The following is a 15,708-nucleotide window of genomic DNA, read 5'->3' on the forward strand; positions in this document are numbered from 1 at the left end:
TCCCCCCCCAGTCCAGAAATATAGGTATCTCCTCTAGACATCAAAGCAGATTTGGAGCCAGGGGAAATGCAGCCCAGCATGTGCAAGGCAGATGCAAATCTCCCAGCAGGGGGAAGTCAGGGCACAATTGGGGGGGGGGGGGGTTAGAAGTTATTCTGGGTAACAAATGTAAAAAATCAGGGAAATGTGCATTTTTTAAAAAGCCAACCAACAATTGGATCCACATCCAACATCCAGAGGAACAACGTGGCTAGCAGAGACAGGAAACGGGAAAGGGTTACAGACTAGGGTTAGAGCATTTAAATGGAAACAAACAAACAAACAGAAAGAGTGTAGCTGGCTGCCCCCTTAGTTACGGAGGGAGTGGAAGATATTCCAAGCTGCTCTATGCCATTACTATCCACCCAGCTGGAAAGAGACTGCGCAAATACACATATTTAAAGCACTCCCAAAAATACACGGAGAAGCCACCGGAGCTCCCCCCAATGCTGACTGCAAAACCCTCTAGCACCTCGGGATCCTGGCTGCTGTAAATTCCATCGTATAAAGGAGAGGGCCACTTGGCCCCCAAACCCCATTTGCTTTTCATTTCTGGAATGACGGGCCCAGCCCTGTATTCCCTTTCCTGCTGCTGATCGTAGCAGGGAGAAGAGATGGGGGTAGTGGGAAGAGTATTATGGGTTTGAAAGAGAATATTAAAGTCTGAGGAAAAGGGGAGATGAGCTCTGGGAATGAAGTGGGGGAGAAGATGAGCTCCTAGAATGGGGAAGATGGGGGAAAATCAATCCTGGAGTGTGGGGTGAGGAAGGTTTGGGAGCTATACGGGGGGGGGATGTAGGGGGGGGAATAATTGCTCCTTGAGGATTACGGACTGAAGGGGGAATTTTATGGGCTGGAAACTCTATCCTAAGAGAAGGGCTGTGCCGCGAGGGGGGGTTACACAATTAGGGAGGACTATGCCGGGGGTTACAATTGCAGGGAAACGGGGCTATGCCGCAGGAGAGTTACAATGGTGGGGGGGCAAAGGGGCTATATCGCGGGGGGGGGGGGCGGTTGCAACTGGGGAGCGGCTATGCCGGTGGTTACAGTTGGAGGGAAAGGGAAGCTATGCCTGGGGGGGAAGGGTTTACAATTAGCGGAGAAGGGGGCTACGCCGCGGGGGGGGTTACAATTAGCGAAGCAGGGGGGCGATGCCGCGGGGGGGTTACGGTTGGAGGGGAGAAGGGGGCCTATGCCGAGGGGGTGCAATTAGCAGAGAAAGGGGCTATGCCGGGGGGGCGGTTACAGTTGGAGGGGAGGGGGATATGCCGGGGGGTTACAATTAGCGAAGCAGGGGGGCGATGCCGCGGGGGGGTTACAGCTGGAGGGGAGAAGGGGGGCTACGCCGCGGGGCGGGGTTACAATTCGCGAAAAAGTGGGGCCAGGCCGCGGGGGGGTTGCAGTTAGCGGGGAGAAGGGGGGCCACGCCGGGGGGGGGGGCCGGGGTCGCAGTTAGCGGGGAGAAGGGGGGCCACGCCGGGGGGGGGGGGGCGGGGTCGCAGTTAGCGGGGAGAAGGGGGGCCACGCCGGGGGGGGAGGGCCGGGGTCGCAGTTAGCGGGGAGAAGGGGGGCCACGCCGGGGGGGGAGGGCCGGGGTTGCAGTTAGCGGGGAGAAGGGGGGCCACGCCGGGGGGGGAGGGCCGGGGTTGCAGTTAGCGGGGAGAAGGGGGGCCACGCCGGGGGGGGGGCCGGGGTTGCAGTTAGCGGGGAGAAGGGGGGCCACGCCGGGGGGGGCGGGGTTGCAGTTAGCGAAGAAGGGGGGCCACGCCGGGGGGGGGCCGGGGTTGCAGTTAGCGGGGAGAAGGGGGGGTACGCCGGGGGGGGCGGGGTTGCAGTTAGCGGGGAGAAGGGGGGGTACGCCGGGGGGGGCGGGGTTGCAGTTAGCGGGGAGAAGGGGGGCCACGCCGGGGGGGGGCCGGGGTTGCAGTTAGCGAAGAAGGGGGGCTACGCCTTGGGGGGGCGGGGTTGCAGTTAGCGAAGAAGGGGGGCTACGCCTTGGGGGGGCGGGGTTGCAGTTAGCGGGGAGAAGGGGGGCTACGCCGGGGGGGGGCGGGGTTGCAGTTAGCGAAGAAGGGGGGCTACGCCGGGGGGGGCGGGGTTGCAGTTAGCGAAGAAGGGGGGCTACGCCGGGGGGGGCGGGGTTGCAGTTAGCGAAGAAGGGGGGCTATGGTGCTCTGCCTGCGAGAAGGGGCGGCGGGGGTGCTCTAGACGAGCCAGGAGAACGACCGGCTAGGGGGAGCAATGGGCTTGCGGCGGCATCCGCTGCCGGCCACCGCGGGCTGGGGACTATGCGGGTCTCCGGGGGGCTGGAGTATTATGGGCTGGGGCGCGCCCATGGTCGGGCGGAGGTCTGCGCGACACACGCCTCGGCCCCGGGCGGAGCTCGTACCTGCAGCGCGGCGCAGCCAGGTCCCCTCCTCCATGAGCCGAGGCGCTCCAGCTACGGCTCCCGCGGTCAGTTTCCTCCGCAGCGCGAGCTCGCCCACCCCGCCCCTTCGTCTGCCTCCCCCAATCAGCAGCTGGGAAGATTCAGAGTGACACTCCTCCTAACCAATAGCAGCGTTCTACTGCTTTCTCTGCCCCGCCTCTGGCTCACGGCTCCTCCAGTTAGGAGCGGAAGGGGCGGGGCCCTCGCGGCTCTGAGAGGCGGATCCCTCCAATCGGGCTCGAGGGGAGCGTTGGCTCTCTTCCAATGGGAAGCGAGGACAGGGATTCAAACGGAGTGTGACAGTTCTGAAGACAGGGGCTCGCTGGGGCCAGCCCGTTGGGGGTCTAACGGCAGCAGGGCTGACGTAGGTGGCTCAGCCGGCCCGGGGCAAAGAGAAACGGGTCGGCCTCTGGGAGGGGCAGTAAGCAGGAGCTGTGGGGGTGGGGTAGCAGGGTGAGAGGGGGAGCCCAGGGCCCCCGCTGGTGGGGGGAAAGGAGGAGGGGGGAGGAAGACAAGGCCCCCAGTAGAGAGGGGGGGGAGAGCATAAGGCCCCCACTGGTAGGCAGGAGGGGGAGTACAGGGCCTGCAAGGGGGCGGGGGGTGTTGGAGCCTGGAGGGGGCAGCAGGGTGGGAAAGGGGAGTCCATCTCCAGGGCAAGGGAGGGGTGCAGGTATAGGGCTGTACCCTGAGGGAGGGGGCAGTGGGTGTGGGAAGAGCAGCTGAGGGGGCACAGTCCCTGGGGCAAGGAGCCTGAGAGGGGGAGCTGAAGAAGGGGGCAGGGGGGCGCTAGGTGCAGCTAAGGGGGTCTGATGGTCAGTCTGCCCTCAGAGAAGCAAGGAGTACCCTCACCGTTCTCTGGGAAGAGGGGACGGACCCTTTGGGGCCAGAGCCATCATGTCCACGAGTGGCTGCACCTTCAAGGACAGGTGTGTGTCCCTGCTGTGCTGCAGATTCTGCCAGCAGGTGCTGAGCTCGCGGGGGATGAAGGCTGTGCTGCTGGCCAACACAGAGATTGACCTCTACTCCACCGACATCCCACCCACCAGGTAAGTCCTCTTCCTTTGCCACCTGCAGGCATCTCAACAGTAGCCCCCAAAGACCTTAATCAGTAGGAATCCCCCATTGTGTTAGATACCAGGCAAATCAATAAGAAGGCCCAGTTCCTACTCCCCAGATCTCAATCTACTCCTTATAATTGTGTAGGGCAGGTAGGCAAGCAAGTATTAGTATTTCCATTTTACTGCAACAGGAACTGAGGAACAGTCCAAACACAGAATGGTATAGTACTTTAAAAAATACATATATACAAGCTGTAAATAATAAACAAGACTCATTTTTTCTCAGCTTTAAAATGTGCAGTTTTCTTGGTGTTTGGCTCTAAATATGTTCCTGTGACAATCACTGTAGGGTTGTATTTAACAGCCTTCTGGAAAGTAACTAGCCTTTAAACAGAAGTGAAAGTGACTTGGAAGTGTCAGTTTCACTCCTGTTTCAAGTCAGTATCTAGTTTATTTTTGTTTGTAGTAGGGTAACCCTCCAGGCAGGTGCAGTATAAACTCTGGGGGCCTTGCCCCAGACTCGTGGGATGTTTCCAACACATAAATGACCTATTCCAAGCTTGGTGAACCGCAAATAAGTAAGTAGTGTAAATGATAGAAAAATCTGGATTACTTTCTACAATTGTTGTTCAAGAGTTAGTAACAAAGTAAGAATATACAGTAAAATTATTTTAAACCTAACCCATGTCCCTTAAGTGATTTGCCACAAGATGTCAGAAAGTGTTAGTATTAGATGGAGAAATGCATCTCAGCCCTGATCCTATTCTGCTACTCTACCCTTAAGGCCACACACTCTCCCCCCTAGTAACTGTGATCAGTGGTTCTGAACCAGGGGGTATGTCAACTCATCTAGATATTTGCCTGGTTTTACAGCAGGCAACATAAAAAGCACTAGCAAGGTCAGTACAAACTAAAATTTCGTATGGACAATGACTTGTTTATATTGCTCTATATACTATACACTGAAATGTAAGTACAATATTTATATTCCAATTGATTTCATAATTCTATGGTAAAAATGAAAAAGTAAGCAATTTTTCAGTAATAGTGTGCTTTGTCACTTTTGTATTTTTATGTCTGATTCTGTGAGCAACTAGTTTTTAAGTGAGGTGAAACTTGGTGGTACACAAGACAAATCAGACTCCTAAAAGGGGTACAGTAGTCAGGAAAGGTTTAGAGCCACTGATTTAGATGATGGATAATAAGATTGTTCATTGGCATATCTTGAACGTACATCCAGCCTGACAAAAATAAATGTGGGTTTTTCAGTGTAAAAACATCACTACGATCAAATACAGCTACTTCCTCTGTTTCAGTCAAATTTGTTTATTTTATGGATACAAACATGTTTTTGCTCTTAATGGTGCAGGAACCAATATCAATCAAGGAAAGCAAGCTGTATTCTGTTTGGCCTCATAGATCAACAGAATTGTTGAGTGCATTAACTGGTGAAGATGAAAGAAGCAAAAAGAACCCAATTTGGCTTTCACGGTTAAGCAAGGACAAGAATTAAAGAAGAAGAAGAAAAAAAATCTTTCTTGTTAATTGATCAAATGTAAGCTGGAGTCAGAGGATGAGTAACTATGGGAAAGCAATATTTACATATTAAATAGTAAATTAAATATTCAGAATGTAAATTACAAAGTGTTAATCTGTAAGCATGAGTTAAAAGGAGATAAACTAAGATGGGCTAAAATTTAATTAAAAAAAACAACAAAGGTTCATTTTTTTAAACACATTCTAATCACTAAGCCATTGTTCTGTGGTCTCATTTGAGATTTACAATAGACACCTCGTTCCTGGCACAGATGTTCTAAACTGGTGTCAAATGTCTTTCATACAATGCTCGTTATCAAATGTGAGTTAAAGCGATCTGTGTGGTTACATATGTAATCCACAGTTTTAGTGTACAATAAAAACATATTATCTACAAAAATGGGTTTATGAAAGTCAGTAAACCACGTTTCAGTATGAAGTTAAAATAGCGATCTGTGTTTTAGTGACTCAGGAAATGATTTCTTGGTATGTGATTTCCTGATACTATAATAATTGATTTTATGGCAAATGATGGTTGGTCGGGGCTGAGTGGTTAGAGTTGGAGCTAATGTATTGAGGATCTAAATTATAAGAATAAATCAAAATAGGAAACATGCAGATTCTTAAGTAAACTTATATCTCTGCATACAGGGCAGAAGGTCAACTCTCAGGACTGTTTTTTTCCACCCATTAACAGAATGAATGGAAGCACTCATGTTGGACATGGAGCACTCAACCCGGTACATACCAAGTTATGTAAACAAATTGCCCCTTTTCTCACAAAGTCTGTACCTATATTACCATTGATGCCGTTCTAACAGTGGAAATACTAGTGTAAACCAGCTGTTGGCATTCTACCTACCATCTCATCTAACATAGCTTAAAGCAGGGTCTGCACAACACTACAGTAGAAATGCCAGTGGCTGCCTACACTAGTGCTCCAACTGGTGGGAAAACTAGGAAGGATCGCCAAGTCAAAGAGAGTTGTAAAATAGGAAAGATCAGTTTGCTTTGAAAATATTATTTTGCTCCCATTTACAAAAACAGAACCAATTAAAAATGACACGAGTTGACAAAGCTTATCTACCTAAGATCTACCATAGAAACCCTATTACAGAAGAGTATTTGACAATATTAGTTTGCTCTTAACAGCTTTTCTACAGAGGAGCTCAAAAGACATTAAAAACAGACAGCCTCACAGAAGATGGGTTGAGGCAACACCTGATTTAGGTAATACTATCCTACTTTCCAGAAGAAGAAACTGACACACAGATGTTAAGTCTGACAATGGCCTTGTCTGTACTAGGAAATTGACCCAATGCTAAAGCTGGCTATGTCCATAGTAAGGAACTATAGAAGAAGTTATCCACCAGAGCTACCACAATTGTAGCTGGGAGTCCTGATGTAGACAAAGTGCTACCAGCCTCTACCATCACCAGCTTTGAAGGTATGTCTACACAGCAAAAGCTAGCATGGGCTAGTCTGTCCAAGCTAACTTGAATCCAGCTAGCATGGGTAATAATAGAAGTGCAGCCAGCACAGCACAGGCTTCACAGTGTGCTACCGAGCTAAGTATGCACTACAAAAGACACACTGAAAGTGTACCTCAAGAAAACTGATGTGGACATCACAAACTGGGAGAAGCAAGCCACCAACCGACCCCCGTAGCACCACATCCTCCATCAAGCAATAGGTCGCTTTGAGGAGAAGTGCCTTGCTCTCAAACCTGAAAAAGGAAAGAAGGAAGGAAAAAAGAAAGAACTTTCTCCCAGCAGGCAGTTGGCCTGCCAGGAAATGTCTGTACCTATTGCGGCAGATCTGTGATTCCAGGATTGGACTCCTGAGTCATCTCAGGACCCATATGTAAATCCGTAGTAGAGATCATCCTTGAATCAAGGGGTCGCCGATGATGATGTTCATGATGCATCCCAGACTTGCACTACCCACACAGAAGCCTGACTGTGGTGTCTTCGCTATTATTGTTTCCTGGGTTAGCTGGATTCAAGATACCCGTGCACAGCATTTTCTTTGTTACTCAGCTTAAGTGAGAGTGGTAAAAATGCTGGACACTTGTTGCAACCCAACCACTACTGAAAGCCCTACTGTAAAGAACACTGGTTCCCTACAGACAAAGATGTAGGGTGTCTGCAACGAGCATAGTGAAAGGGTACTGAAAATGGTTTAACTGCAAGTGCACAAACAGAACTAAATCAAATCACCTACCATTTCTGAAACTGTGTTGAACATAGTTTGAACCTGTTCACCCTTGCAGTTAAACTACGTCTTGCTCCAGGTCAGCAGTACGTATTGCCTATGACACCCATTGTAAATAGGCAAGTTTCTTAATGTAGATATAGATAGTGAGTTGCTAACTGAACCCAATGGTAACGGAGTTCAATCCCTGTATAAAAAGACTAATTATCACCTCTAAGTACTAGTGAGAGGCCCAGTTCCCTTGTGGTCTAGTTAAAATGTTTAGCTCTGGACTGACTGACTGCTTGGAACTGGGACAACAACAAAGCAGCTCTTGAGCCTTGCTGATGTTTACCTCTGTGGGCCAGTTCATTGAGTTGCATAAAACCAAACCACACTCATAGTCTGAAACAATTCAGAAGAAGTTAGCCATCATCCTCAGGTAAAGTAGGAAAAATTAAATATATAGAGCAAAGCCATTAAAGGGACTTTGTCAGCTAGCTTGTAACTTTATTTTCTGCCAGTGTGTAATATTTTTAGATGCTTAAAGAGGTAAATAAGCCTACTCTAAAATTAAGTTTCAATTACTGTCATGGATTTTTAAAACAGAATCTGATGGGCACTTCCCACCAGATCACACTAATTTCAGGTGGTCAGATTTGGTCTAAAGCACTCAATTATGCTTCATTTTTAATTACTCTCCTAAGAGGAATCTACCTGACCGCAGATTCTGCTGGGATTATAGTGTGCACATATAGGGGAGTTGCAGATCCCATCAACCACTTATGAACCTCAGCTGCTAAAAGTTTCACGGGTGATCCTTTAAGTCTCTGTATAGTAGTAAATGCCCATACTATAGGCCTGAGGAGAAACCCTCACTGGCCATCAAAAAGATTGTAGAATTAAAAAGGATATTGCTACATGTATAACCTGGTGAAGTGGAGTGTGCCTCAGGACAGTGCCTGGATTGGTCTTACAGTGGACAAACTTCAAGTATGGAGAAAAAGCACTTAGTGGAATAAGATCTTCAAAAAAAATTAGCACTATTTTGTTTTATAGCACCGATGACTAACTCAGTGCAACAGAGTATAGCTAACAGAGTATAGAATTGCTTGGGATAGTGTCATCTTGAGATTCTTGTGAGCAATGCCTTTTGGTCATTGACTTGATAAAAATGACCATCACATTGGGTGCTTTTATTCCTTTCTATGTAGCAACCAGTTCCAGGAAGTAATCCAGTTTTGGTTTATTGGTGTGATAACTGGAGATATGCAATTAAGTGACTACGCAGGAGTGTAATGTTCAGCATCGTTCGTATTATTCCTCACGTGGTTTGTGATGAGTTTAACTTTGATGCTCTTCAAGGTTGTGTTGAAAGTATCTTTATTCTACCCCCCTCTGCCTCTTTTGCTATTTAATGGTGCCCTCAAATACCTGCTTTACACTAATGGTCCGCTATTCTTCCTCTTACTCCGTGAAGTGAAGAGAGTCAGCTATGTGAATATTTGAAGTACATTCACTTAGCATTGGGATTCAGCTGAAATCTGTGTTGAGCAGATGACCCTAGACCATTGAGTATTATGGTACGCTACTGGACAACTAGAGGTGAGCTGTTGAGGAAGCATTGTAAGAGGCAGGGAGCACTATCTCTCAGCTCACAAATTTGACATCTGCCTGCTTTCCTGGCCTTAGTGTAAGAATAGGGATTGTATAATCAAAAGCTGAGACTTTTTTTAATTGCTGCTGGGACTGACCTGCGGTTCCTTCAATAGCATTTTGTACTCTTAAGCTGGAATTTAGGTATGCAGTCCTAAGTTCGACAACCAGCATCCTTGGCCAGCAAAAGTATTATGTAGCGGATATCCCTCTCAGTCCTTGAGCTGTATGAGGGAAGGGTGGTCCCAACACAATCATCTTTAGAACCCAAGCAACCAAATATACTAAAGCAGTGCTCCTGGTGGAGGGTAGCAGGTTCCTGAAAGCTAGCATGTGTGCACTGTGATGCTGGCTGAGGGTTTGCTGGTGGAATATATAGGAATCTTTTCTATCTTGATACTAGTTTGCTTGGTGATTGTGAATGGAAATAGAAAAGTAAGAACTTCAAACACCTAACACTGGTTTGTTGGAATTCTAGCTTACCGCAAGAGCAAGTGGCTGGGTGAAGTTATGTTAAATGTCTAAACTATTCCTGTGACTAATTTTTTCCCCTCCAGTACGGTTGACTTCATTGGAAGCTGCTATTTCACTGACATCTGCAAATGCAAACTGAAGAACGTTGCATGTTTAAAATGGTAAGTAATATCATTTCAATGTGACTCGTAATCATACAAGCACCTGCTCCACAATGCATGTGCTGCAGCAACAACATTGCAACCTCTCATTACTGGCCACTAAAGTTGTCACAAATGAAATGAATTTGATATAACATTGCTCAGTGGAAACTTGGCCCCGCTACCTTTGGACATGACTGTTAGTCTGTCATTGTAGAAGTCCCTAGCAGAAATGCATGGAAGAATGTGTATCAAGACTAAGGTAGGGTTCTATAGCAAACTTGCATAACACTGACTGACTCCAGAGAGACTGCTTCAGTATTGATTTGAGATAGCTGTGTGAATAAAGTCACAAAGAAATGCAGTTACTCATATCTTCCACTTTACTAAAACAGATACAGTAGAGAATTCCTATTTTATGAACTAATTGGGGATTCAGGAGTTCATAAAATTGAACATCTCAGTTACAGTAGGTTTGTATAAGAGGCTCATAAAACTGAGGTTCTGCTGTAACAGAACATGCTGTTGGCAGACCTACTCTTCACTAGCGGATGGAAAAAATTAACATGAAAGTTCCTGGAGCTTGTTGTTTGTTTTTATTAATGCCCGATACTTAAAATACTGTTCCTTTTTTTTGAAAAAAAAAAAGCTAAACTGCTCAAAAGGATCACTTGTCTACTTTATGCCTAAAATTTCAGTTTGCTCAGATCTGAGCTTGGATGGGAAAGTTCTTGGACTAAAAATAACAAGGTGGGTTTTTTTTGAGACTTGGCTAGCAAGGAATTCTGGTTTGTCTAGATGCTGAAATAGAAAGCACACACTTTCTTCTGGGTGTGCTACTGGGAGTGAAAGGAATCTACTATAGGTAAATTAATTAGGCTATAATCTGTTCCTACTCAAACCCTTAATTTCCATTTATTTCAGTGGAGCAGAATCAGGCTCATATATACGCCAACCTAATTACTTAGCTTTTATCAGGTCCTATTGTACCATCAGTTTTAAGGAGAACTCTCCATTGATTTCACAGGGGAGTTCTATTTTAAAAATGAACAATCAGATTCCATGATAGATACAACAAATTTCACTGACTTAAGATAAAAGTACACTCAGGTAACAGACAGAATTTGGTTCTCTGCAATAAGACAAGACTCCCTGTATAAGAAACATAAATCTTGTGCAACTCCACACACACACTCTTTCTCTAAGTAAATATATTCAGACACTTTTTGTACCATTGTTTAAAAACTCACCATTAATTTTCCCCAGATAAGAACATTATATACCAATTTGCCTAAAAGTGGTTAGATCCTATTTAACATTAAGCTGAGTTGGTTCTTCCTTGCAAACTGGCTTTCATCCACGAACTTACATGATCATTATTTTGTTTGTTTGCTGTTCTAGTGGCAATGTTGTAGGTTACCATGTGATTGCTCCATGCAAACCTTGCCTGCTGTCCTGTAACAATGGACATTTCTGGATGTTTCACAGCCAAGCAGTCTTTGGTATGAACAGACTAGACTCATCGGGTAAGGAACTCTTTATTCTGAACAGGGAAGTTCTATTTAACTCACAGGAGAGTTAACTGGCAACTTCCCCCCACCCCAATAGCAAGGTGTCTCAAAGCATATGCAGTTTACTTAAGGTATATAGCAAGTCTATACTGAGTTGCCTTTCCAGCAGAGAGGCTTGTGAGAAAGGAATGCTCTATGAGGAAACTGTTCATGTCACCTGGAGCTTAAAGTATCTAACATGCTATATTAGGCTACCTCAACTTTGTGTGGCTTTATTAAAAAAAAAAAAAGTCACTGGGCTGTAAGATTAATTGGTCAGAAAATTTACTCTAACCTCTTGCTGATGGGAATCAGGATTTTCTGAGGCAATATTGTTATGCAAACTGCACAAATACAAGTGGTGTAAACGCAGAGCCACAGGATACTATTTATAGTCGTGTGTGTCCCTTCACTGTGCTATTAAGCAACCTCCACTGACTGGTCATTCTGAGCTGAGCTGTGTTGTCACTGACCCTGGATAACTTTCTCTGTTGATCCCCATTACCTTAGGCTGAGGTTACAACCAATACTAGCTCTTACTGTTCAGTTTGCTTGAGTTCCTTTTAAACAACTACTTGGCACACAAACTAGAAGTATCTAGCAATATCAGTCCTTCTGGGTCCTTCCCAAAGTATGTGGCCTTTTACTAGATCATCTATGTTTCTGTTTCTCATACACAAGATTAGTTAAACACTTTTACAGTGTCATCTGTGCCTCAAACCAACACAATTAATGTAACCCAGCCATAAGGGGATTTACCAATAGCTACATGATTATTTCATATTACTCTTCATATAGGACTTGCTACTATCGTGCAGTTCAAAAGGATATTTCTAGAGATCCTTTTTGAATAAAAATAGAAAATAACCTACAGCTGGGCAATGTTGTCTTAGTTCATCTAATAGGTTTTGCAAGAGCCATTCATTTTGTGGCAATGAATTCAGTTCTTAGTCTAACTCAAACGGGGTCAGAATACAAATTAAGTTATTTACAATCCTTCTTCCAGGTGTGAATTTACTGCTTTGGGGCAACTTACCAGATTTGGAGGAAAGCACTGATGAAGACATGTCTGGCATCTCTGAGGAGGAGTATATCAGATAAATATTATCAGCAGTGTGCATCACAGTGTATTCCCTCATTACCTTGTATTGCAGCTTTCTTCCTACTGTCTTAATGTACAAACTCAAGCAATACAGTAAACAGGAAGGCTAGCAAACCGTTTTCCAAAAAGGGTAGAAGCTGTCTTAGTCCAATGTAACATACCTTATAAGAATCCCTCTCAGCTTTAAAATGCGCCTATCTGAAAAATGAATGGCATACAGTATGATGGCCACTGCCTCTGGTTTTAGGCCTATTTTGTTCTTATAGTTCTAAGTCTTAACAGCTGCAGGTAAGGAAAACACAGGCTTTGACACTTCAAGTGCCAGCTGCTGCCTGTTTTTCCTTCCTAAATAACAGCTCGGTTGTGGATCAAAAGTCTTGGCATCACTGAAAGGAATTTAATTTTTACCTCGAGTGTAGTGCTATTGAGGAATAGTTACTCTGGGTGAGCTGTGACATTATGAAGAGAATTCTATGGGCTTCAGTTAAGCCTCCTGGACTCTGCCTTTTCTCTCTTCCCATTCCACCCATAGCCAGGAAGGCAGTATGTGCACAGTCTCCTTTGAGGCCACAATCAATGCTGTTGAAAGAGTGGGCCAGCAGGGATTGCTGAAACTGTACAGCTGTCTGTCTTCATCCTGCTTTGGAGTTGTTTGCTTGTGAAACCACTAGGGAGATGAGCGCTGGAATGCTCCTGAACCTGGGTTTCTCGCCCGAGTTTTTTCACAGCGTAATAAGTACTCGGTTCTGCTAAACGAAACTGCATAAGAAATTTATAGAGTGACTTTTGCTGCCAGCAAACAGAATGGCTGACAAATGGTAAATAATGAAGTATGCAGGGAACTGGCACACTTCCCTGCTTTAAATGGAAATGGATCACATTCAATGAAATATTAGCATAACTATTTTTAATTAATGTTACACAAGTTAGGGAAACTCCTCTTTCTCTGTAGAAGTCTCCCTATTGTGGTGAAAAACTGAAAGAGGGAGAAAAGGCATAGTTTCCAAGCAAAATAATCTGTAATTATGTTTGTATATTTCGTCAGTATTAAATGAGATGAGCAGTAAGTATGATGCTGGAGTAGCGTGTGACAAGTTTAGGGTCAGATTCAATAAAATCTCTGTCTGGCTTCTGTGCTGCTGGAAGGTGGGTAATCCCCGCAGAGTCGGTAGTAGAAGGTGGCATGGTGCCTTTTGGAAAGGAGGCAGCCAGACATAGTGTGGAGTGAAATCTGGCTTCAAGAGTACTGTTCTGCTTGCAGCTACAAAGTAACTGCTTCAGCAAGTTTACATTCTCAAATGAAAAGTTTTCTTGTTTCTAAGGATAGGAGGGTCTAAGAGAATAACTTCGTAAAGAAAAAACATCTGAACAACAACTTTTAAAAAGGTAAACATTTACTTCAGAACACAAATATTCTATTTAATGGGAAGATTTCTGAAGTGACTTATTTTACATTTATGTAAACAGGGCTCTAGCTAGATAGTGCTTTATATGCCAATTACAGACTTTCAGAGCTTTTCAGAAATGCCTAAGTGACTTACCAGAAATATCATCAATAGTGGAGCATAAGAACAGCCATACTGGGTCAGACAATGGTCCATCTAGCCAGTATCCTGTCTTCCGCCAGTAGCCGATGCCAGGTGCTTCAAAGGGAATGAACAGAACAGGCAGTCAGAGTGATCCATCCCCTGTCGTGCACTCACAGCTTCTTGGAAAGTCAAGGAGACTTGTGCTCCTGCAGCACTTGGTAAAACCCTACCCATAGTCCCTAAGCTGAAGAACCAACAGAGTAAGTCTGCAGATCTGTACTGAGCTCCATGTGGGTAGACTCCTCTTCATTTATTTGGGCTCTGTGAGCATCAGGACAGTGCTCATTGTGCAAAACCTCTTAGGTTCTGATCCTACAAAGGACTGCCTTGGAAATCTGTGTGTTAAATGAGTTTTTTATCTCAAACAGGCACCCTGCTCCCTGTAACAAGCCCCTAACACAAAGCTCATTGATGTCTTGCAGAAGCCAAAGCATTTCATTCATAAACCACATGTATACTTGGTACATCTGGTTAGCTGAAGATACTTGAAAGATGCATTTATAAAATACAAAAGTGAAGTAGTGCATGATAAGGTAGGGTGGATTTCCTGAATCGTACTGAAAGCAACTCCAAGATTGATATCAAGATTAACATTTTGTATATTCTCCATTAGGCTCTGAAAAGATGCAGTGAAGGCAGACTCTTTTGGTTTAGTACTTTACTGTATTTATTCTCAACGGGTGTTACTCCCTCTTCTTCTGTGTTGGCTAAAGTGTGTATTTGCTGTTTTTCTGTATTTGGATGTCTGTTATGACTGTGTGCTGTCTACACGTGCATCAAATAAAAGTTGATTTATAACACATTCTCCTGGGGGATATATTAAGTGCACATTATGTAGCTGGGGGATTGTCTAACTTAAGAATACATCTGTAGTGATTAGGTAACAAAAATAACGAAACCACACATTATAGGTTTCAGCATAGCAGCCGTGTTAGTCTGTATCCGCAAAAAGAAAAGGAGTACTTGTGGCACCTTAGAGACTAACCAATTTATTTGAGCATAAGCTTTCGTGAGCTACAGCTCACTTCATCGGCTGCATGTCATTATAGCCCTGATAACACATTATAGCTAACTCAGCTCATTAGAAATCTTCCCTACTATATACGGACAGTAATGGCCCAATTTTTAGAGAAACTGAGCACCCATTGTTCCAGTTAAAGTCAAAGTGAGCTACCAGCTGCTTAGCACCTTGTCTCTCTGACCAAGGGAAGTTAGTCCAATAAAAAAATATGTCTCTCTAATATCCTGGGACCGACACTGCTACAACACTACTGCATACTTCAACGGTTAGACCCTCCCCAGGACTCATAAGATTGGGCATACTGGGTCAGACCAAAGGTCCATCCAGCTCAGTATCCTCTCTACTGACAGTGGCCAATGCCAGGTGCCCCAGAGGGAGTGAACCTAACAGGTAATGATCAAGTGATCTCTCTCCTGTCATCCATCTCCACCCTCTGACAAACAGAGGCTAGGGACATCATTCCTTACTCATCCTGGCGATAGCCATTAATGGACTTAACCTCCATGAATTTATCCAGTTCTCAACAGTAAACCCTGTTATAGGCCTAGCCTTCATAACCTCTTCAGGCAAAGAGTTCCACAGGTTGACTCTGCACTGAGTGAAGAAAAACTTCCTTTTATTTGTTTTAAACCTGCTACCCATTAATTTCATTTGGTGGCCTCTAGTTCTTCTATTATGGGAACAAGTAAATAACTTTTCCTTATTCACTTTCTCCACACCACTCATGATTTTAAATACCTCTATCATATCCCCCCTTAGTCTCCTCTTTTCCAAGCTGAAAAGTCCTAGCCTCGTTAATCACTCCTCATATGGGACCCGTTCCAAACCCCTAATCATTTTAGTTGCCCTTTTCTAAACCTTTTCTAATGCCAGTATATCTTTTGAGATGAGGGGACCACATCTGTACGCAGTATTCAAGATG

At 45.0% G+C, this 15,708-nt stretch overlaps 2 protein-coding genes across 9 annotated transcripts in view; one reads left to right on the forward strand and one right to left on the reverse strand.

Moving 5' to 3' along the window:
* SRGAP2 (SLIT-ROBO Rho GTPase activating protein 2) overlaps nt 1-2,519 on the reverse strand; it is a 209,083-nt gene extending 206,564 nt beyond the window's left edge. For all 5 annotated transcript variants that reach the window (XM_048826403.2, XM_048826402.2, XM_048826401.2 and 2 more), the window contains exon 1: nt 2,429-2,519. The gene's annotated coding sequence lies outside the window, so the exon portion shown is untranslated. The remainder of the gene's footprint in view (nt 1-2,428) is intronic.
* Nucleotides 734-14,567, forward strand: FAM72A (family with sequence similarity 72 member A). 4 transcript variants are annotated; one of them, XM_075122011.1, is made up of 5 exons: nt 734-799; nt 3,296-3,513; nt 9,468-9,545; nt 10,926-11,050; nt 12,081-14,567. In XM_075122011.1, the coding sequence occupies exons 2-5, from the start codon at nt 3,362-3,364 to the stop codon at nt 12,173-12,175; spliced, it is 450 nt and encodes a 149-aa protein (XP_074978112.1). In that variant the 5' UTR covers nt 734-799; nt 3,296-3,361; the 3' UTR covers nt 12,176-14,567. The 4 variants fall into 4 exon arrangements, with proteins under 4 accessions (XP_074978112.1, XP_074978111.1, XP_074978110.1 ...); XM_075122010.1 differs by lacking the exon at nt 734-799 and adding an exon at nt 2,444-2,868; XM_075122009.1 differs by lacking the exon at nt 734-799 and adding an exon at nt 2,445-2,831.
* Nucleotides 14,568-15,708: the final 1,141 nt, after the last annotated feature.

The sequence above is a fragment of the Caretta caretta genome, chromosome 21 (genome assembly GCF_965140235.1).
Source record: "Caretta caretta isolate rCarCar2 chromosome 21, rCarCar1.hap1, whole genome shotgun sequence".
Classification (NCBI taxonomy): Eukaryota; Metazoa; Chordata; order Testudines; family Cheloniidae; genus Caretta; species Caretta caretta.

Bases quoted from the DNA above. Each gene is read 5' to 3' on its own strand.
- FAM72A (XM_075122011.1), top strand. From the start codon at position 3,362: ATGTCCACGAGTGGCTGCACCTTCAAGGACAGGTGTGTGTCCCTGCTG. The intron at 3,514-9,467 runs GTAAGTCCTCTT...TTTCCCCTCCAG, and splicing joins ACCGACATCCCACCCACCAG to TACGGTTGACTTCATTGGAA. The intron at 9,546-10,925 runs GTAAGTAATATC...TTGCTGTTCTAG, and splicing joins AACGTTGCATGTTTAAAATG to TGGCAATGTTGTAGGTTACC.